The sequence below is a fragment of the Hemitrygon akajei genome, chromosome 16, assembly GCF_048418815.1.
Source record: "Hemitrygon akajei chromosome 16, sHemAka1.3, whole genome shotgun sequence".
Classification (NCBI taxonomy): Eukaryota; Metazoa; Chordata; class Chondrichthyes; order Myliobatiformes; family Dasyatidae; genus Hemitrygon; species Hemitrygon akajei.
The window spans coordinates 74,264,402-74,287,307 of NC_133139.1; the positions used below are offsets into that span (position 1 = coordinate 74,264,402).

At 42.8% G+C, this 22,906-nt stretch overlaps 1 protein-coding gene across 6 annotated transcripts in view; it reads right to left on the reverse strand.

Moving 5' to 3' along the window:
• Positions 1-1,874: 1,874 nt before the first annotated feature.
• pnpla6 (patatin-like phospholipase domain containing 6) overlaps positions 1,875-22,906 on the reverse strand; it is a 204,031-nt gene continuing 182,999 nt past the window's right edge. For all 6 annotated transcript variants that reach the window (XM_073069197.1, XM_073069195.1, XM_073069200.1 and 3 more), the window contains 4 exons: positions 19,811-19,927; positions 16,828-16,915; positions 12,425-12,579; positions 1,875-4,618 (listed from right to left, as the gene is read on the reverse strand). In XM_073069197.1, the coding sequence (XP_072925298.1) occupies positions 4,538-4,618; positions 12,425-12,579; positions 16,828-16,915; positions 19,811-19,927 (441 nt within the window). In that variant the 3' untranslated portion in view covers positions 1,875-4,537. The remainder of the gene's footprint in view (positions 4,619-12,424; positions 12,580-16,827; positions 16,916-19,810; positions 19,928-22,906) is intronic.

The window sequence follows — 22,906 nt, forward strand, 5'->3', positions numbered from 1 at the left end:
CTGGACGAGACAGGACGTCATACTGGATCATGAACTTGTTGCGCTGAGGTTCTGTCTGGCAGATGTTGGACCAGGAGATCTTTCGCTTCACTGCCCCCTCCCACCTTGTCCAAGCTCCTGGCTGCCCCATTCACATCATTCTGATGTAATGCACTTCCCTGACAGTTGCTGGCATCTCTTCCTAAACCAGCTTGCATCTGTCTCTGTCCTGGATCCCATCAAAGTGGGCTGAAGGGATGCTGCCTAGCCCCACTGACCTTACCAGATCACTGCTTTAGCCATTTCCACTGCATCCTTGGCCTTCCATTTCTCATATCTGGACCACAATGCCTCCTGATGAGATTTTGGGGTCACTGTAATCTCTGTACTGCAGCAATTCTCTTGTACAGGAAACCGTGAACTCATTCAGGCTGCAGGGGGAAGCTGCAGTTTATTCCTTGTTCCGTACAGAAGCTGCTCTTGCTACATGGGAGGCTCAGTCATCTTTGAAGGTAGCCATTTCTTTCTTTCAAGAATTTCAGCTATTGACCTGGGTATCCCATATAACAGCATGGGTCAGAGGATTTGGGAGAGGATGCCATGCGGGTTGATACAGGCCTTTGTCAAGACTACCTGGCAGGTTCTGTCCACACTGGTGAGCCCCACTTCTAATTCCTTTTTGGTCTTCTGAATAGCAGCCATATCTCTTTGGCTGCAGCAAAGATCTCCCCCAGGCTCTAAAATAATGCATCAGCCAGTTCCAGGGAAACCATACATCAAGCCAAACATCAGAATCAACGGTCAAAGACTCAACCCAGTGAATAAGTTCACAAATCTTGGCAGCAGAATGTCTCAGAACATCATCAATGATGAAGTAAACACCAGGACTGCCAAAGCAAGTATAACCTTCAGCAGATTTCATACCAACGTCTGGAACAGAAGAGGCACAAGTTTTCAGATGAAGCTGAAGATGTATAGGGCTATGGTACTTCCCACTGTTTTACGCCTGTGAAACATAGACAGTGTACCAACTGAATGCCAAGAAACTGAACTATTTCCATACAATCTGCCTCAGAGAGTTCTTCAAACTTAAGTGGCAATACAGAATGCCTAACACTGAGGTACTTACCAAGGTTGGCCTGCCTGGTATCTACACCATCCCAGTTATGCTGGGCAAGCTAAGCAGATTGTACACCAGACCATCGGCTGCCCAAGAGACTGTTTTTCAGTGAACTACAGAAAGCGTTCCATTGGAGGCCAAAGCAAACACTATAAAAACACCTTGAAAACTTCACTAAAAGCCTTTGGCATCAACCCAGACACATGGGACCATATTGCCCAGGATCAGATTGAGTAGCGCTCCTCCTTCCATAAGGGTACAGTGACACATGAGGCAGAATGGATAATTCCAGCAGACACATAGACTGCCAGGAAAGCCCAAGCCAGCAATGCTCAACCCAACATAGCTGACTCTTTTTTTCCACATAGCCAAAGGACTTTTCGAGCATGGATTTACCTCTCCAGCCACCTGTGTCCCCACATTCCAGACCAGCCCCTACAAATCATGGATGGTGAGAGACGTTTTCATTGTTGAATGAACGTAACATGGACCACAGGCTTCTGCATGGAGTGGGTTATCCATGTTAGTCAGGCACTGGGAGCTGCACAAACAGCTACATTCATCCTGGTGGAAGTGAGGCAGCAAATAGTCCTTAATCCTCTTAATGGTCTCTGTGACTTCCTTCCCCTTCCCCTCTTCATATCAGCCATCTGCTCTCCCCACACTCAGTGTTAATGAAATGTTAATGCTCAACCCAATGAGCTCCTTCAGCACATTGTATGTCACTCCATCTTCAATCCTCATTGATATCGTGAAGTTACACAAAGGGCACACGTAAGATCAGTAGTATTTAATATCATTATACTTTGAATATTCACAGCATCACAAAAGGATATGACTACTCTCATTAGTCAACAATATATTGGTTCATTATCCAACATTATAAATAAACCTGTTATTTATTTCATCAAATTAAAAGTCCACAAAAATGCACAAAATTACCTAATGTCCATCATTGACCAGTGCAGTGTTTGGTAATGTTAGAAAAGATAAACTGAGAGTCAAATCATTAGTGTGGGAGTATGGGTGAAAGGAATTCAGCGATGGGCAGGTTCGAGCTGGTGCCCGTCTCTCCCCATTCCCCACAGGCTTTGACTGGAGACAATCGGTGACCAGCACCTACTTCCCCACCAAGGGGAGGAATGGCCCTCTGTATCTCAGGCTCATGCCCTCACAATACCCTGGCTAGCCATCTCACCTTCGGTCCAACCCCTAGTGCACACTCCACTGTCCACCTAATTGCAGCCAAACCCAATTTGGGCATTACCACTTTATCCAGCCAACCTTTGGCAGAAAACTGAATGAAAGAGTCCCTAAATCTGCACACCAGAAAAGACAACGATTTGCATTTTATATCTTCCTGTCTGGTTTGGGAGCTACTTGAGTGGACTGGGAGTGACTTGCAAAGTACTGTACCAGAGCTATCCACTGCTGTGTGGTTGGAATCCTCATTGACCATTCACACTACAGAGAAGCACTCACAGTGAGGAGGTGTCTGCGAGTTCACAAGTTTCAGTCTAACAGGATGCATGGAGGTGGCGAATAGAATAGTGCTTCAGTTACAGATCTAAACATTTTCTCCAAGGACAAGATGGTGCAGAAGCAACAAGGACAGCTGAGGCTCAGGTACAGAGCACTCCCTCTGCTCCGCTCATGTATGGGAGAGAATCCTTTCCTTGAACTGCCAGCCAGTACAGAAGCAGAAGGAGATAGTGAGCTGGCAGCTTGGTTTTGAATTTACAGCCCCTAGTAATTGGTCAAGATTGATACTGGATTCCCAGAGGCAGTGGTAATCCAAGAAAAATAGGTGAGGGTTAATCTACAATATCATTAACCTGGTAGTAATTGAAACAACACTAAGAGTCAGAGAGCAGGTGAGAGCACAGTACTTGAAATGTTGGAACAATCATTTACCATAACAATTCAACATTTCCATCACATGATAAATAAAGATTACAGAATTATTACCAGACCCAGGCACATTACATGAGTACCCAAGGAAGGCAGGAGGAAGAAGACATTCAAAGCCCTGTTGAACCCAGGATGTGAAATGAAACTCCTGCCAGTTTTTAGCTTGAGCCATTATAGTCTACATGGTGCTAAGTTGTCAAGGTCTGGGTGTGCATTTTTGAACCACTTCCTTTTCTTCACTTTAGTTTGTGATTCCTCTCAAGTTGCCTGAGACATCCTTGAGTGCTTGAAGTAGCTGCAGAGAGGCACAGATCAGTCACAAACACAGGATTAAACACTCGGGAGATCTTTTGCCTTCTGTCACAGTCTGTACGGGCAGGAATAAATGTGCAGACATGACTGACGTTTAAATTCAGAAAGGCGGGAAAAGAGAAAGAAAGAGAGAGAGGGAGAGAAAGAGAGAATGAGTGATAGCGAGAAAGCATGTGAGGAAATGGTTAATAGTATAGTACATCACTTTGTCTTTGGCAGTGTGGCAAAAGCGAAAATAATTCAGAAAAATCAGTGAGCGACTCAATCAAGATCCAACCACACAATAGACCAAGTGTGATTCAGTAACATCAGACACTGGCCCTTTGCCCATTGAGTCCAAAATGGTCGCCAACCATCTACTTGAACTCAACTAACACTAATCCTAATTTATTCTTCCTGCATTCTCATTGACACCAGAATTCTAGTAAATACTAATGTTCAGTGACCAATTAACCTACCAACTGCATGTCTTTGGGATGTTGGAGGATACCAGAGCATCCAGAGGAAATCCACACAGTCACAGGGAGGATGTGCATATTGCACGTGGATAGCACCCAAGGTTGGGATTGAACCTGGGTCTCTGGTGCTGCTATTCTTACTGCTGCACCAAGGTACAGTCTTTCAGCGAGGACACCAGCTCACTGCTTGAGCTGTGTTCAAGCTGTTTTACTTCATCTCCTGGAGAGCTGCTCATAGCCCACACTACATGGGGGGCTTATAGCGGCTGTCAACGAGGCTGTGCCAACCATACCTAGTATGATTTTCATACTCAGCCTCCGTTCTATGTACAGGTTTGTGCACCAAAATCCCAGAGAGCACAGGAATGAGGAAATGACTCCAAACAGGTGTCCTTTGAACTTTGCCCTCTCCAGAAACTAAATTAGAGATCTTCAGGAGTCAGCAGTACGCTTCCTGCAAGGACAAAACCAATTCAGCAGGTCAGTTCCCAAGGAAACAGGAATACTACGAATAACTGCAAAGTTCATGCACTGCAGTTGGCTGTGCCATCCATACCCTACATGCTCCTCAGTAATAGCTCTGATCATAATGAATGAGGAGGGAGGAGGTGTAAAATAAAGAACAAAACTCATTCACAGACTGCTTGGAAAGATATCCCTAGTTCAATTGCATGATTTTGTAGATTCCTTTGTTTTGCTAAGTTATTGAACTGCGAGCTTGGAGGGCAGGGTTAACGTGCAGCGTACGACTCCATGTTTAAGCTTCACTGTCAGGTGGAGATGGGGATTCCAGGTTACTGGAGCCAGGTTTACGGTTTCTTACACTGCTTTCTTCATCCTGCAGAGAAAGAGAAAGATTAAAAAACAGACTTGATCAAAAATTCCATGCTCCAATACTGGACCATGTTTCTGCTGTATTGATATCGTTGGATTGGACTGTATAATGACAATTTTCTATGCAATTTAACAATTTATGCCTGTTAGTATTTTATATAATCACCTATCTGTATGTAACTGTTTAGTATGCTTCCTTGTGGTCATAGTATTTATATTCAATTTGTTCATAATCACCTAGTGGTTAATGTTCCGTGTATCAATCTGGAAGCTTCTCTTGGTATTGTGTTATTTGAATAGGGTCTATCAAATTGGTTAACTCTTATTTACAATTTGATTGGAATATTTCTTACAGTGCCTAGTAAAAGTATTTAGCTTCCAACCCTTTGTTCACACAAACGAGTATTATAACCAGGGATTTTGATCAATTTAACTGGAATTTTTATTATTTTTATTTGTGAATCACATGCTCCTTGCCCCCCCCCACAATAGCACCCCCAAATCAAAGAAAATTGTAAATCATGAAAAACTAAAAAGTCAGCAGTTCATAAATATTTAATTCCCTTTGCTAAGTATTTAGTTGAACCACCTCTCACAGCTATTGCAGACAGTAGTCTTTTAGGCTATACTATTAGCTTTGCAAAATGTAATGGGGCAAGATTTGCCCATTCTTCTTTGCAAAATTGCTCAAACTGTGCCAGGTTAGTTGGGGAGCAGTGATGGACAGCAATGTTGAGGTCTTGCCAAAGATGTTCGATCGGGTTAAGGTCAGGACTCTAACTGGGCCACTCAAGGACATCAAGTTTTTTCATTTGAAGCCACTCCATGGTTTCTCCGGCAATGTTCTTTGAGTCATTGTCCTGCTGAAAGACATACATCCTTGCCAGTTTAAGCTTTCTGGAAGCGGCTAGCAGGTTTTTTTAAATCCAGAATCTCTCAGTATTTAGCAGCATTCATCTTCCCATTAATCCTGACCACATACTCTGTCCCTGCTATGAGAAAACATCCCATAGCATGCTACTACCTTCACTATATTTTACAGTAGGGCTGATGTGTAGTACTGGATTTACACCACATTCACCACTTAGAATTGAGGAAATAAAGTTCCACCTGTTACGAAGGATGAACAACTCTGATGGGCAGAAGGGTGCAGAGTCGCCAATGCCCCCCCCCCCTTTTTGAGAATCGCAAATCGCTACTATTTCGCTGTTATCAAGGAAGTAAGAGAGACAAAAGGGACTCTGCCAGGGCAGTTGTTATTGATAACAGCTCATGAAAGTTAATGAGAGAGAGGCACAGCTAAGGTGGAATGTCTCCTCCTAACAAAAGCGGAACGGAACCATTGATTACTGCTATTGTCTTTTGGAGAAGGATAAACAGTACTTGGTACTGTTCTATTCATTGAAACCCCTCAGGGGACAACCAGAGTGGGCTGGTTTGATGGGTTACATCATCTCAACCTGATTGACACCTGAGACCCCGTGAGTGGGGATAAAAGTGGGGTCTGGAGTAACACCCTTCAGACGCACCAGGAGAAACGTTAGTGAGCATCAGAACCCCCACAAGACAGGGTGGGAGACCAGAGACCGAACGAAGGGTTGGTAAATCTTAACTCACAGTGTTTTGTAGCGAGACCGGTGGGGGCTTGTGTGTGTGTGTCCACCCTTGCCTGGGTGACGAGTCCACCACGGAAGAACGGTCTAGCTAAAGGACGGAGGGGTCATACGTGAATGGCCACAACAACAACGCATCGACGGATCAAAATCGTAACGGAAGGTTGGCAAGATAATAGCTATTACTGTTCGCACGTTCTCTCTCTCTCTCTCTCTCTTCTCTCCAACAATTGCAACACAGCGACCAACAACTACCGCAGCCTGCATGAACTGAACTGAACTTTATATTTCTATCTGACAATTCATTATCCCCTAGACAACGATAGAGCTTATTTCTTATTGATTATTATTATACCCGCACTTTTAGGTTTAGTATTGATGACGTATATTATCTGTATATTTGCATTGATGTTATTTTTGTGTATTTTTACTAATAAATACTGTTGAAAATAGTATCACCAGACTCCAACGGACACTTCTATCTTTGCTGGTAAGACACCCAGTTACGGGGTTCGTAACACACCTTAGTCTCATTTGACCATGAGTCATATTTCCACATCTTTACAGAATCTTTTAAGTGAAACAGTGCAAAATCTTTATGGGCAAGTATTTTTTATTTAGCCAGAGTTTCTTCCTCACTACTCTTCCATAAGCACCCTTTCTGTACAAGACTTTAAAATTGTGGAGCCATGAACTTCATCTTCATTGCAGCCACTGTCTTCTGCAGCTCCCTCAGAGTGACTGCTGGTCTCGGTACTCTCCTTTACAAGTACCATTTTTCTCCACTGACCAAGTTCAGAGAGGTGGCCTGACCTAGGCAGTGTGGTTATGGTTTTATATTTTCCTCTTTTTCATGATGGACTTACTAAGCTCCAAGGTATGTTCAGTGCCTTTGAAATAATCTTATACCCTTCCCAGATTTGTATTTCTCTATTATCATTTCCCTAACTTGCCCTGCTCTCTTTCCTTCATTTTGTTTTGGTCTGTTGAAAATCTACCATACCGTTGGACTTTACAGAGAGAGTGGGTATTTATTCAGCTGACTTCCAATTTTCTACATCAACAAATTGGGTGAGTTGGTAAGATAACATACAATATTGCGCAATGGGAATGAATACTTTTTCAGCCTCACAATTCCGGTTTTTAATTTTTAGTAATTCGTTGACAGGTTTTGGAATTTATCTTTTGATTTGAAATGATGCACAATGCTTTATAGATTAGCTCAAAAATTCCTACTTTAATTTTAAATTTAAAAAGAAAATTTAGAAAATGAGGTATTAAAATGTGAAAATAGCTGTTCAGGCTGAACACTTTTTCAAGGCACTATATTTGTGATATAAAAAGAGCTGAACACGTGGCCCTGCTATCTTTACTATTTATTATTCAGTATTTATTCTTTCCCTTCCTTCCCTCTGTTTTAGACTCCTGCTACTGTCCGTTTCCAATTTCTTGTTCTATTAGTGCTGATTAAAATGGCCGTGAAGCAACAAGTTTTATGCCTTTTTCTTGACTTCTGAAAAAACAAGAGAATTCAAGACTGTCCCGAACTGATTAACTTGTTTACGCTCACTGTTCTGTTTACAAGCCTGATACCATTAATTCTGAAATGTTCCATCTTTACTGCAGCCAGCTAAACTGTGCAGAGTGGGTCTGTGGATGGAAATTTGATTTGATGCCAGATAAACAGTAAGTGACCGATGTTTTGATGGTCTTGTTATGGGGCAAGAGCAGACCACAATGTTTTGCAGTACTGAACAGTGCCACACTAAACATCAGTCCAAGTAATGAAAAAACAAAGCTCAATATTGATTACATCTAATTGCCAATTTTGATGTATTATCTACGATATATGATTAACACAACTTACAAGATAAAATCACTTATCCTCTGTCTAGTTTACATTATTTGCTCACATTGCCTTTGTATCTATGAATGATAGCAAGCAGAAAAATGGCTCCTGGTTTGTAGCAACATTTGATGTGCTGGACAGCACTCTTGCTATTCCTGTTGATCTTTTCCAAGCAGATCCAAGGTGGAATTCTGCTCTTTATTATCATTTCAGGGGATCTGTTCTGGGTTCAATATGTGACTCCCATTACAAAGAAGGCACGGCGGCGCCTCTACTTTCCATGAAGTTTACAAGGATTCAGCATGTCATCTAAAACTTCCATAGATGGTAGTGGAGATACTGGAAACAGACTGGCTGCAATACAACCTGCTATGGAAACACCAATTCCTTTGAATGGAAAATCCTACAAAAAGTCCATCCATCAAAGGTAAAGCCCTCACCACCACTGAGCACATCTACATGGAGGACTATTGCAGGAAAGCAGAATTCATTATCAAGGACCCTCACCACCAAGGCCTCTCTCTTCTCTCTGCTGTCATCAGGAAGGTGATACAGGAGCCTCAGAACCCACATCCCAGGTTCAGAAACAACTATTACCCACAACCAGCAGACTCCTAAATCAGAGTGGATAACTTCACTCACCCTAACACTGAAATGATTATACAACCTACTGACTCACTTTCAAGGACTCTACAACCCATGTTCTCAATATTTATTATTATTATTATTTTGTTATTTTCTTTCTCAGAATTTGTATTTGCCAATTTCTTGTCTTTTGCATATTGGTTTGTATGCAGTTTTTTCATGGATTATATTTTATTTCTTTTTATTTACTGTAAATGCCTTCAAGAAAATGAATTTCAAGGTAGTATATGGTGTCATATATTCAGTTAGATAATAAATTTATTTTACCCCTGCACCCTAGGGTTTTACACAGTCACTGCTCTGTGTATGTGAGGAGGGTGACGGTGGTATGGGGCAATGTGTTAATTGGCCCATGATGTGTAAAAGCACCATGAAATCTTGTGCCCCTCAATTGCCCTTCAAATGGAGACCAAAAGACTCGCTGGATCCTGGAACCTCTTCTCTGTGTGGCCTGATGCTTCTTATAACATGGACATTTAAAGCCAACCACTTTAACAAGCTGTGGGTTGGGTTGTCAGGGCAGTTTTCCAACACTAGTCATTGCCTTTACAGGCAAGACTCTGCTGAGGAGGTTGATAAATCTGCTGGCTTGCGGGTAGCACCCAGCTCAGCGTGGGTTTGTGCCATAAATAGCTGATCTTTCTTTAGGGTTTGGGAAGTGTGGGGGTAGAAATGCTTTGGGCTCTTCCCTCTTTGTTTTAGTCTTCCTCGATACATGGTATGGGCAACTCTCCATACCACAGCTATGAACACAACAGACCAATTCCAAATTATAACAAGAAACAAAAAGAGAAATAAACAGTAGATAATTGGAGAATTTGGGTTAATATAGACAGCAGCACTGATTTTTATATGGAAAACTACTACTTGGTTCACTTTATCAATGGGTGAAAGGAAGGTCGATGCAGATGACAATGCAAGGTGATTTATCAAATTTAGTATGAAGGCTGATTAGGAAACTCAAGCCACATTGGGATACTGGCATTCATTAATCAAGGCATTTGGTACAAGAGCGGGGAGGTTATACTAACTTTATAAAACACTGGTTAGAGATCAACTGGAGTACTGTATGCAGTTCTAGTCACCACACTACAGGAAGTGTGTGCCAGCATTGGAGATGGTTCAGAGCACGTTTACCAGGATCATGTTTAGGATGGAGCTCTTCAGCTATGAGGAGAGACGAGGTCCGTGTTCCCTGGAGGGGAGGTGGTTAAACAGGTACAATGATTGTGATATATAAAATTAGGGATATAGAAACATAGAAAACCTACAGCACAATACAGGCCCTTCAGCCCTCGATGCTGTGCCGAACATGTACTTACTTTAGAAATACCCAGGGTTACCCATAGCCCTCTATTTTTCTAAGCTCCATGCACCCACCTAGGAGTCTCTTAAAAGACCCTATCCACCACCGTCACTGGCAGTCCATTCCACGCACTCACCACTCTCTGCATAAAAAACTTACTCCTGACATCTCTGCACCTACTTCTAAGCACATTAAAACTGTGCCCTCTTGTGTTAGCCATTTCAGTCCTGGGAAAAAGCATCTGACTATCCACACGATCAATGCCTCTCATCATCTTATACACCTCTATCAGGTCACCTCTCATCTTCCGTTGCTCCAAGGAGAAAAGGCCGAGTTCACTCAACCTATTCTCATAGGGCATGTTCCTCAATCCAGGCAAGATATGGACAATGTACACTGCAGAAAACTTTTCCTTTCATTGCAGGCAAATGAAACTAGAGGATATAGATTTAGGGTTGGGAGAGAAGATTTAGAGGTGATCTGAGAGGGACCTTCTTCATCCAAAGAGTGGTGAGCATCTGAAATACAGTATCTGAGAGAGTGCATAACCTCCCTGGTCTTGTACTAAATGCCCTGATTAATGAAGCTCGGTATCCCAGAGTCGCTGACAGCACCTCAGTGCCCAGGCATTACAAGCTATGGGCCAAGTGCTGAGAGGTAAGATTAATATGGATGAGTGTCCTCATTTACACTACACGCCGCATCTGCAAAGGAAACAGCATTATGAAGGACCCCATGCACCCCCCCCATACAATCTCTTCTCCCTCCTGCCGTCTGGGAAAAGGCTCTGAAGCATTCGGGCTCTCACGACCAGACTATGTAACAGTTTCTTCCCCCAAGCAATCAGACTCCTCAATACCCAGAGCCTGGACTGACACCTTACTGCCCTATTGTCCTGTTTATTATTTATTGTAATGCCTGCACTGTTTTGTGCACGCAGTCCTGTGTAGGTCTGTAGTCTAGTGTAGTTTTATCTATGTTGTTTTTTTTAATGTAGTTCAGTCTAGTTTTTGTACTGTGTCATGTAACACCATCGTCCTGAAAAACATTGTCTCATTTTTACTAAGTACTGTACCAGCAGTTATGGTCGAAATGACAATAAAAGTGACTTGACTTGACTTAGTTAGTGTGGATGTGGTGGGATGAATAGCCTACAGTATGACTGTGACTGTGAAAGAACAGATCAATGGAGCATGATGAGAAATATTATCATTGCCACAAATACGGGGGGTCCATGGGTTGTCACTACACAGAAACGTTTAACCCCCAATCTGGAGAAATGAAAGGAGCGATGCTATCTGTGGACAAGTTGAGAACTAGGGAGGAGAGATTTATGATGTAGGGTCAACCTGGGCAGGAAGAGCTTCATGGTTCAGTACTTACAGGAAGAGTGCTAGAAGAAGATTGTTCTGGGTATAGATTAGTCGTATACAGAGTCAGTGTAAACTCAATGCAATAAATGGCTTCCACGCTATAAGAGTTCTATGATTGTATCCAAATTTGTCTTTTTCCTTAATTAGAAATTTCAAACATGTTCCATAAAATGATGACTTCTGAATTTTCATACAATTTGTAGTTGTCATAAGATTTTAAATTAAAACAAAGTTCAGATTAAGTAAGAGTTAATGTGAACACACACAAAATGCTGGAGGAATTCAGCAGGCCAGACAGCATTATTGGAAAAGAGTAAACAGTTGATGTTGCAGGCCGAGATCCTTCATCTGCATTGGAAAGGAATGAGAGAAGACAGTGTCTCACTTAATCTCTTTAACTGCCCATCACCACCATCTGGTGCGCTCCTCTCCTTCAGCATTCCCCATTCCTGTTTCCCTCTCTCACCCTATCTCCTCACCTGTCAATCACCTCTCTCCAATGTTCCTCCTCTTTCCCTTTATTCCATGGTCTTCTGTCCTCTCCTACCAGATTCCCTCTTCTCTAGCCCTTTTATTTATTTCACCAGACAACTTTCCAGCTCTTTAATTCACCCCTCCCCCTCTTCTGGTTTCACCTATCACCTGCCATCTTGTACTTTCTCCTGCCCTCCCCCCACCTTTCTACTCTGATTTCTCCCCTTCCTTTCCAGTCGACAAAGGGTCTCGGCCCAAAACATTGTGTGTTTACCCTTTTCCATAGCTGCTGCCTGGCCTGCTGAGTTCCTCCGGCATTTTGTGTGTGTTACTTTGGATTTTCAGCATTTGCAGATTTTCTCGTGTTTGAAGAGTTAATGGCAATGGCTAAACAGTTTAGAAGCTCTGATGTTCCTAACGTATCACCTCTCAGCTGAGTGCCCAGTGCTGGAGAAGCATCACTGCTTGAGAAGTGTTTCCATTCCAAAACCAATGCACAACACCTACAGGGAAAAAATATGGCAAATGTGAGAGTTGTATTTTCACCTACCAGCTCCATGTTCCATTCTGTAGTGGGATGATCTTGTTCTGAATATTCCTGATCATCTAGATCCTCATTCCCATCCTGTTCCTCTTGGTCTTCATCATCATCCCTCATTGCATCCACTGCATCATCTTCATACTCAGTCAGATAATCTGACTCTTCTGCCAGGATCAGCAAAGAAAACACAATATAAGACCACAGGTGTAGAATTATGCATTTGACCCATTGAGTCAGCTCTGCCATTCCACCATGGCTGATTTATTATCCCTCTCAACCACATACTCCTGCCTTCCCTGCCTCATAACCTTTGACACCCTTATAAATCAAGAACCTATCATCCTCTGCTTTAAATGTACCCAATGACTTGGCCTCCACAGCTGTCTGTGGCAATGAATTCCATAGATTCACCAGCCTCTGGCTAAAGTAATTCCTTGTTACCTCTGTTCAAAAGGGATATCCTTGCATTGAGGCTGTGCCTTCCTAGTCCTAGACTCACCCGCCATAGGAAACATCTTCTCTACGTCCACTCTATCTAGACCTTACTATACTCAATGGGTTTCAATCTGATTCCTTCTCATTCTTCTAAACACCAGCGAATACAAGGTTCAAAAGTTCTAAGTAAATTTATTAAAGTACATATATCTTACCATATACAACTCTGAGATTTTTTTTTGTAGGCATACTCAATACATCCATAATAGAATCAATGAAAGACTGCATAAACTTGGGTGTTTACCCAGTGTGCAAAATACAACATATTGTGTAAAAATACAAAAATAAATTATTAATAATAATAATAAATCAGTAAGAAACAAATATGGAGAACATCAGATGAAGAGTCCTTGAAAGGGAGTCCATAGGATGTGGGAACATTTCAGCGATGGGGCAAGTAAAGTTGAATGAAGTTATCCTCTTTAGCTCAAGAACTTGATGGTTGAGTGAAGTTATCCACTCTGATTTACGAGCTTGCTCATTGAGGGGTAATAGTTTTTCCTGAACCTGGTGGTGTGGGTCCTAAGGCTCCTATACCTTCTTCCTAATGGCAGCAGAGAGAAGAGAGCATGGCCTGGGTGGTGGGGCTCCTGATGATGGATGTTGCTTTTATGTGACAACACTTCTGTAGATGTACTTGATGGTGGGGAGGCCTTTAGCCATGATGGACTGGGTCATATCCACTACTTTTTGTAGGAGTTTCCATTCATGGACACTGGTGTTTCCATACCAGGCTATGATGCTGCCAGTCAATATACTCTCTATGGTTCGTCAAAGTTTTAGAAGTCATGCCGAATATCTGCAGACTCCTAAGGAAGTGGGGGGGCTACTATGCTTTCTTTGCAATTGTACTACGTGCTGGGCCAAGGACAGGTTCTCCTAAATGATCTTCTTCACCTCCGATCCTCCAATGAGTACTGGCTCATGGACCTTTGGTTTCCTCCTCCTGAAATCAATAATCAGCTTCTGGGTTTTGCTGACATTGAGTAAGAGGCTGTTGTGGTGGCACCACTCAGCCAGATTTTCAATCTCCCTCCTATATGCTGATTTGTCACCACATTTGATTCAGCCTGTGACAATGGTATTGTCAACAAACATGAATGTGGCAATGGAGCTATGTTTAGCCACACAGTCATAAGTGCAAAACGAGTAGAACAGGGAGCTAAACACATAGTACCGATAGTGCTGATGGAGATTGTGGAGATGTTGTTGCCAATCTGAACTGAATGGGGTCTGTAATTAAGGAACTCGAGGATCCAATTACACAAGGAGGTATTGAAGCCAAGATCTTGAAGCTTGATTAGTTTTGAGGGGATGATGGTATTGAATGCTGAACAGTAGTTGATAAAGAGCATACTGAAGTATGCATCTTTGCCATTCATGTGTTCCAGAGTTGAGTGAAGAGTCAATGAGATGGTATCTGCTATGGACCTGTTGCTCCAATAGGGAAACTGGAGTGGATCCAAGTTGTTTCTCAGCGAAGAGCTGATATGTTTTGTCATCAAATTCTCAAAACCCTTCGTCACTGTGGATGCAAGTGCCACTGGATGATAGTTACTGAGGTAGGTAACCACGTTCTTCTTAGACACCTGTACAAGTGAAGTCTACTTAAAGCAGCTGGGTACCTCAGACAACCAAAACAAGAGGTTAAAGATCTCAGTAAACACTCCAGTCAGTTGATCAATCTTTAGTACGTGGCCAGGTAGACCATCTGAGCCGAATGCTTCTAGTGGGTTCACCCTCCTGAATGCTGCTTGCATGTCAGCCTCAGAGACTGAAATCATAGGATCACTCGGGACTGAGGGAGTTTGTGATGGTTCCTCCATCTTAGAACGGTCAAAGCATAAAGGCATTGAACTCATCTGGAAGCGAAGCCCTCTTGTTGCCTATCTAGGTTGATTTTTACTTTATAAAAAGATGACAGCATTGCAGCCCTGCCTCAACTGTCCACTTCGTTGATTAAGTTTTGTCCAGAATTGCCACTTCATCTGTGAGATGTCTTTTTGAAGATTGTACACAGACCTCTTGTAACTTTCTTTGTCACTGGACTTGAATCCCTCTGGTCCTCAACAGATTTCAAATCTCTGAATGATTTTGTAGGGACTCACTTATCTACAATTGTTTTAATAAAGTATGTGACACCATGGTATATTCATTCAGATCCACAGATGAGTCCTTGAAGACAGCCCAGTCCACCGACTCGAAGAGATCCTGTAGCTGCTCCTTCGTCTCTCATGACCACCTCTTTGTTGTCCTAATCCCTGGAGCTTTGCTCTTTAGCCATCGCCTGTATGCAGGTAGAAGTGCAGCCAAGTGATCGGATTTACCAAAATGCAGTCTGAGCACGGATTGGTAGGTATTCCTTATCTTAGTATAACAGTGGGACATCTGGTGCTGCACATTATATGCTGAATATAATTGGACAGGGTTTTTTTTATTCCTAACTATGATTTGAAATGCATCAGGATGGACTGTTTCTTGTTTGGAGACGGCATCACGCAGAGTCTCAAGCTCTTGATTATAGTTGAATGCTGGTGCTACGTAAATGGTGGTCAAGATTTTGGAGAATTCCCTGGGTAAACAGAATGGACTGCATTTGACCATTAGGTGTTCAAGGCTGGGGGAAAACAAGTTCAACACAACCGCCATATCGGAGAGTTTATAATGAAACATACACCTCCTCTTTTCTTCCAGTCCTGGTAAAGGGTCTCAGCCTGAAACATCAACTGTTTATTCATCTCCATACATGCTGTCTGACCTGCTGAGTTCCTCCAGCAACTTATGTGTTTTATCTCCTCCTTTTGCCTTTCCTGAATCAGTAGTTCAGTCCATCCTGAAAATCGTGCAGCCTTCGAGTCTGATCACAGTATCTGGTATACTGGGAGAAAGTCATGTCTCAATTACACATAGTACATAACAATCTCTCATTCTCTCTGATACGGCAATCTTCTCTTCAGGTCCTCAGATTTACTCTCCAGCGACTACATTGTTAACAAGATGCTTGGTAGAGGGGATCTCACTCCTCTGTGTTTCTGCTTGGCTTGGAGTCCCTCCTCCTGCCTTGCTTCTGGCCACTGCGATAAACCTTCATCTGCTTAAAGGTGCCATACCTGCATGATCCACTGAGTCCTTCAGAAGACTGTGAAATCTATAATTCATTAAGTCAATTCAAAAGTGCATTGCTTAATGGGAAATTACATGCTGCAGATTACAGTGAGCGTGATCAATAAGAGGTATATTGGAAGTATTGTACGTAGCTCCGTAAATCTTTCTGTGGTTCACTGGCGCTATCTTGCTTATAAAAAGAGTCATCAAACACTCCTTATATGTTTACTCTTTCATTCCTGGGATCATTGTCATGAACCACCTCTGGATCATCTCTAACGTCAGCACATCCTTTCTTAAGGGATCCAAAGCTACTCACTATACTCCAAGTGCAGTCTGACCATTGGCTTATAAAGCCTCAGCATTACATTCTAGCTTTTATACTCTAGTGCTTTTGAAATTAATTGCATTTGCCTTCCATACCATCAGCTCAACCTGCAAGCTAACCATTAGGGAATCCATGGTATAATCTGATGGGTCACTACAGATCCAATTTATGATTCTCATGGTTACAGATGGCAGCCCATAAATAGGCAGAGCTCACAATTGTTGACCAGTCCAACAGAAGAGCTGAAAGTGAACACCCATCAGTGAGCAATTAGTCCCAGTCTCCAGCTGATGAACACAGCTTGTTGCTGTTCAGAGAACTAAGTATGTTACTGCAGAGAAAATATTGTGGATGTTCCAGCAGGCCTTTGCTCGGGTCTGCAGGCAGGCAAATAATGGAAAATATGGTGAAATTTAACTTTGAAATTTAAATAAAATAGACCAGAAATAATCTGTCAAGTAGATCTGGAAAGCGTTTAGCTTACCATCTGCCATATTGTAGCTCTTTGGAGGTTCGATGCGAGACACTATCTCAGCGAGGTCAGTGAATGCAGCGTTTGAGGATAGAAAGGCCTGTGGAAGAAAGAGTTTTTCAGTAAATGGTTTCAGTTTTTCATCTTGGGACCCGCTTTGTGTCTGACAGAGGACATGCAATCTCACACCAGTCACTAGCTGCGGGACTTTTCCAACAGGAGGCAACACATTTTAATTCATGGTGAGTAGTATAATCCAATAGAAAGACATTCTCATACACACTGACACACCCATAGTCAGAAAATAGGCAGCAGGCAGTTTTGCAGTAGAATATCTCACAGCACTCAGCAGGATCAGAAGAAAAGACCATTTTGTAGAGAACCACATAGGGATATAACGAGAGCAATGACTAAAGCTTGGTTAAAGAGATAAGTTTTAAGGAGATTCTTAACAAACAAAAGTGATAGATGTTTAGAGAAGGAATTGCTAAGCAAGATGTAGAAAGTGAACATACAGCTTCCAGTGCTGAAATAATTCATATTATAGAGAGGTGGTGGAGAGTCCTCTTGGAAATATGGAGACCACAAAGGTGGGGAGGGCAGAACAGAAGTATATAATCATGGTTTTGTCTGCTTATTCATTTTTGGGTTCTAATTTGTAATTGGCCTTTAGAAATTGGCAGTGAGCCATTTTCTTGAAATGCTGTAGTCATTCTAGTGAAGGTAAATTCACAGTACTAACAAGAGATTTCTAGAACTTAGACCCAGCAATGTGGCTGGCAATTCATTCCAGGTCAGGACATGCAACTTGGCGAAGTTAGCATTCCCTTTGCCTTAGTATCTAGCACTTGGTGGCAGAATTTGTAGGTAGAGAGGTATTATTGGAATAGTCTGGGTAGTTTGTAGATTGGGGGCACAGAGCCTCTATGGGGGGAACTGAATTGTTAGAATGATGGATGGCGTACCAAGCAAGCAGGGTGCTTTGAGTCAAGGGTGTGAAAGAGCTGAGCTTCATAGAACTGTTTCCCTGCACTCATCCAGGCAAGTCATTTCATCACACTGTACAGTGGGAAGAGTTTATGATGTCATGATGTATGTTATTCCTCAAGGAAACCTAACTCTGGCCTGACGTATTTGTGTGATTGGTCTGGACTGAGTTTCTGGTCAACGGTGATCCTCAGAACACTGGGGGGGCTTGGTAATGTGAGTACCACTGAACGTCAAAGGGCCTTCCTCAGACTTGTTCTTGGAGATGATTGATGCCTGGCACCTTCATGGCACCAATATTACTTGTCATTTATCAGCCCTTACCTGAATGCTGCCTTGTCTTGCTGAAAGTAGGCAAGGAATATTTCCGACGCTGAGGTGGAATTGTGGAATTGAACATGGTGCAGTCCATACTTCTGAGCTGAACTACGGAAGGGTGGTCACTGATAAAGCACTTGATAGGTGGGTCTAAAAACACCGCTCTGAGGAATTCCTGCAGTAGTGGCCCGGTGACTGAGAACCACAAGCACCTCCCTTTGTGTGAGTATGCTTTCCACATGAGTGTGATTCCTTTGATGGCCATTGACTTACGGGCTCCTTAATGTCACACTTGAACTAACACTGATATGAAGCCAAGGCGGGTCCCTCTGACCTTGCCTTGCAATTCAGCTTTCTAGCCAAAGGTGACAATGAGCTTCTGGTTCTGTGTGGTGGTGAGTAGGTTACTGGTGAGTCACTGCATGGTGACGGCACTGTTAACATCCTTACAGAGGACCACCTGAAGAGTGATACCACTTCTTCATGTTGAGGTACTGCTTAATCTGGAGATGAGAAAGGTCAGCGAGGAGACATGTGGCAGAACTAGGTACACCACCGCTGCAGTTCACACATGCACACTACTACTGGTACACCATTCACATAATAAAACTCACATATGCTCACCTTTCTGCATATACACACACACACACACACACACACCTACGCACGCGTACAACCAGTGCACCACCCACCCATGCAGAGAGAGACCAGACCCACTGTGCTAGGTAAAGGAAGAGTTAGGCAGGCTCCTGTAGGTTTGGAAACTGAATTGATAGTTGGCTGGGGTTCAGGTCCAAATAGCACTGGAGTGGAATAGGACAGGAGAGGGAGATGATTCCTGTCAGTCACCAGTCCGTAGTTTGGCTCCATAGACACTAGCTGAGTCACTTCATGTCTTCTGTAGTTCCAGAATGAGTGCCGGGCTTTGGATAAACCTGCTTCCTGCACTAATCACTTTGATCATAATTGGAACATTATCCTAACACAGAGAATCAGGGATATATTTGTTGAGGATTACTAGTACTGGTTGCATTCAATGCTTTGTCATTGTGAGAGGTCAGGTTGCCTTACTGTCTAAAATAAAAACACAAGATACTGGAAATACCCATGAAGTCAGGCAGCATTCATTTCAGTAAAGCCTTCTTTCACCTGAAAAATTAACTACTTTTTCTACAGATGCTGTCTGACTCATTGAGTGCTTCCAGCGATTTCTGTTTTTAATTCAGATTTCTGGCTCCTGCAGTATTTTGATTGTCATTCCTGTTATCTCGGTGCCTTCACCAGCTCGAAATAGGGAGACAGAGAATCAAGAAGGGACAGAATAAAACACAAAGAGGATGCAGGCCGCAACCAGCTGAGAATGGAGCCATGTTCCCCACATCAGCCTTCCTGGCCAAACTAAGTAGAGTTGGTGAAATCCTGTGAGATATGGCCACTCAATTGCTATTAAAAGTTAGCAGCATTTTCTCAGCTGCAATTCTAGCTCCACTGTTGTTTTCAGTGCAAGAGAGATACTATTTATAGTATTCTGCACAGTAGGTTTTACAGCAGTAAACAAACACCAATCTGCTGAGCAAACAGGAGTTTCAGCCTAAAGCAATCCAACAGAAGCTAACAAGGTGAATCAGTTGCATCACTGTCAATAGGGAGTGTTTTTAAGGCAAGGTCAAGCACTGGGAAGAGTACTCACGTTCTTCTTTTTGATTTCGTAATAGTCAACAGACTTCCTGTCCTTCAGCATCTTGTCGATAATATCCCCCCTGCTCCAGTTACCGAACACAACCTTCCCGTACTGGTATCCGAGATTCTGTGGGCAGTCAGGAGACAAGCTGTAGGAGGACAACACTAGGCACCAAAACAGTACACAGTCACTGAGCAACACAGCAGGAAGGAGCCAGCCTTCATGGGGAGCATTCTTTCTTTATTAATGTCTAGTTAGAGTAGTGAGAATGGATCATAGGTTAGTGTGGCACTCTTCATGCAAGGTATGTGGGAAATCTGGGAGACTTGAGTGTCCTTAATTGCTACATCTGAGAGAAATGCACCTAGATGCAGCTTCTTACAGAACATGTTAGGGAACAAGAGGTACAGCTGGATGGCCTTCGGCTCAATGATACACGGAGACCTACAGCTAAGGGGAAGGGCTGACCATTGCAAGTGAGGCTTCACTTCCCTCCCATACAATAGCTCAAGACACAAAGCTGACAAAGTGAATCCAAAATACTATAAACCAGGGGTTCCCATCCTGGGGTCCATGAATCCTTTGGTTAATGGTAGGAGTCCATAGCATAAAAAAGATTGGAAACCCTTGCTATAAGCCATCCCAGTAAATAAATTTCAGTTAACAGTGCTGTTCATCAGTAGCGATCTGATGATAAATCATTCCTCAATTTCAGGAAAACACAGGTTTCTCAATGTTTAAAGGCAGCTATCAGATCTTCCTGGCTTCCATTATTTTTCAATATCCCCTCAGAACTTCAGCTGCCTTAGACCCTGGAGATCTGATTTAAGTCAACTGAAATTCTGGGAACAGAAACACGTCAACAAACTGTGTGAAAAGGACTGAAGTTGTGGGTATGAAACATTATACTTAGTGTGGATGGCGGCGTTGTCATTGAATTAAACAGCACAGGGCCACTGATTTGGCCCACTGATCTGCTCACCTCGGAAACTATCGCTTGTTGAGTTTAGCACCAGATTTGAAAAGAGAATGGTGCCTGTCGGGAACTTTCACTAGAGTTTGAGCTCCTTTAGGTTATTAGACACTTGGCAAGGGCCAATAAAAAAAAGAAGTGGAGTGGAGCACGGTTAGATTTGAGAGCTGAGACTTTGGCTCAAGAGGCTTCAGTGAGAAGAGGCAGAGGCTAGGTTCAGGCTTTGTCACATTTCTTTCTTTATTTATTAGTACCTTGTTAGACATGTGAGAATGGATCTCAGGACAGTGGCATGTTCTTCATACAAGATATGTGAAATCTGGGAGATCTCAAGTGTCCTTAATTGATACATTTGAGAGAAAAGCATCTAGGTGCAGCTTCTTACAGACCATGTCAGGGAACAGGAGGTACAGCTGAATGGCCTGCAGCTCATCTGGGAGAATGAGGTGGTGACAGGTAAGATCTTCAAGGAGGTAGCGAAGTTGCAGGAGGCAAGCAGTTGGGTGACTGCCAGGAGAGGGAAAGGAAATACCGTAGATAATACAGAATACCCCTGGTGCTGTCCCCCTCAATAATAAGTATTACAGCTTTGGATATGTTGGGGGGTGAGGGTTATGAATTAACAGAGGAAAATCTCAGCAGTCAGGTCTCTGCCACTGAGTCAGGCTCCGTGACTCAGAAGGAAAGTGGGGAGAAGAGGTGAGCTGTAGTGACAGGGGATTCAACAGGGGAACAGAGAGGAGGTTCTCTGGATGAGAATAAGATTCCTGAATGATATGTTGCATCCCAGGTGCCAGTGACATCTTAGATCAAGCCAATAGCTTTCCTAAGGGTGACGGTATGCAGCCAGAGTTCATGGTCCATGTTGTTATCAATTACATAGACAGGAAGGATGACCAGGTCCTGCAAAGTGAGTTCAGGGATTAGGTGCTAAATTAAAGTACAGGACCTCCAGGATCCCGGGATTGCTACCCCATACCACTTGCTAGTGAGGCTAGGAATAGGAAGGCGATGCAGTTTAGCACGTGGCTACAGAGAATGGTGCAAGAGGGAGAGCTTCAGATAATTGGATCATTGGGCTCTCTTCCAGGGAAGGTGAAGCCTGTCCAAACAGGATGGATTGCACCTGAACGGAGGCTGGTCCTGCTCCAGGGGATTTAAACTGGAGTTGTAGGGGTATGGGAACCAGAGTGCCAGAGCAGATAGTGGCATGGTTCTGAGAAAAAGTACAATGAAGAAGTACATACAAGGAAATACTCAAAACATTGATCATGTGTGGCTGATGTTCTGAGTTGCATCAATTTCAATGCATGGAATATTTTAAGAACGGCAGTTGAGCTTAGAGCATAGATCAGCATGTGGAATTATGATATTGTAGCTATAATCATTTTGCAGGAATCACATTGCAGCTCAATGTTCCAGGGCTCTGTTGTTCTAGATGGGATAGAGTGGGAGGTATTAAGGGGGAGGTGTGGCATTACTAGTCAGGGAAGATGTCACGGTAGTGCTTAGAGAGAAGAGGAGCTCTCCAGACTGTACTGAGGATATATGGGTGGAACTGATGAATAAGAAAGTGATAGCCAACTTAATGAGATTATATTATAGATCACCCAATAGTAAGTAGAATTTTTTTAATTTATTTTTTTTTTTGCTCAGCGTAACAAAACTTCCAGTTTCCAGATATACTTACATTTACATTTCTTCCCCTCACAGATATCAGCTATCAGAACAGTTCCATCAAAATACAGACATCACCACAACATCCTATACAAAAGCCCTTATTAGTACAGCAGACAGGTTTACATCTATATACTGCAGAATAGGTTGCCATGTTTTATGAAAACTATTTGTTTTTGAGTGTACCGTACACGTCAGTAGAATTTAGAGGAACAAATTTGAACGGCGATAGCAGACAGCTGCAAGAAAGATAAGGTTGTAATACTAGGTGAATTTAACTTTCCCACATATTGACTGGGTTTCCCATACTGCAAAAGGACTGCATGAGATAGAGGTTGTCAAATGTGTTCAGGGAAGTTTTTTTAATCAATATATTGAGGTCTGAACTAGAAAGAGCATGATACTGGATCTACTATTAGGGAACAAGATAGAGCAGGTGACACAAGTGTATAGTA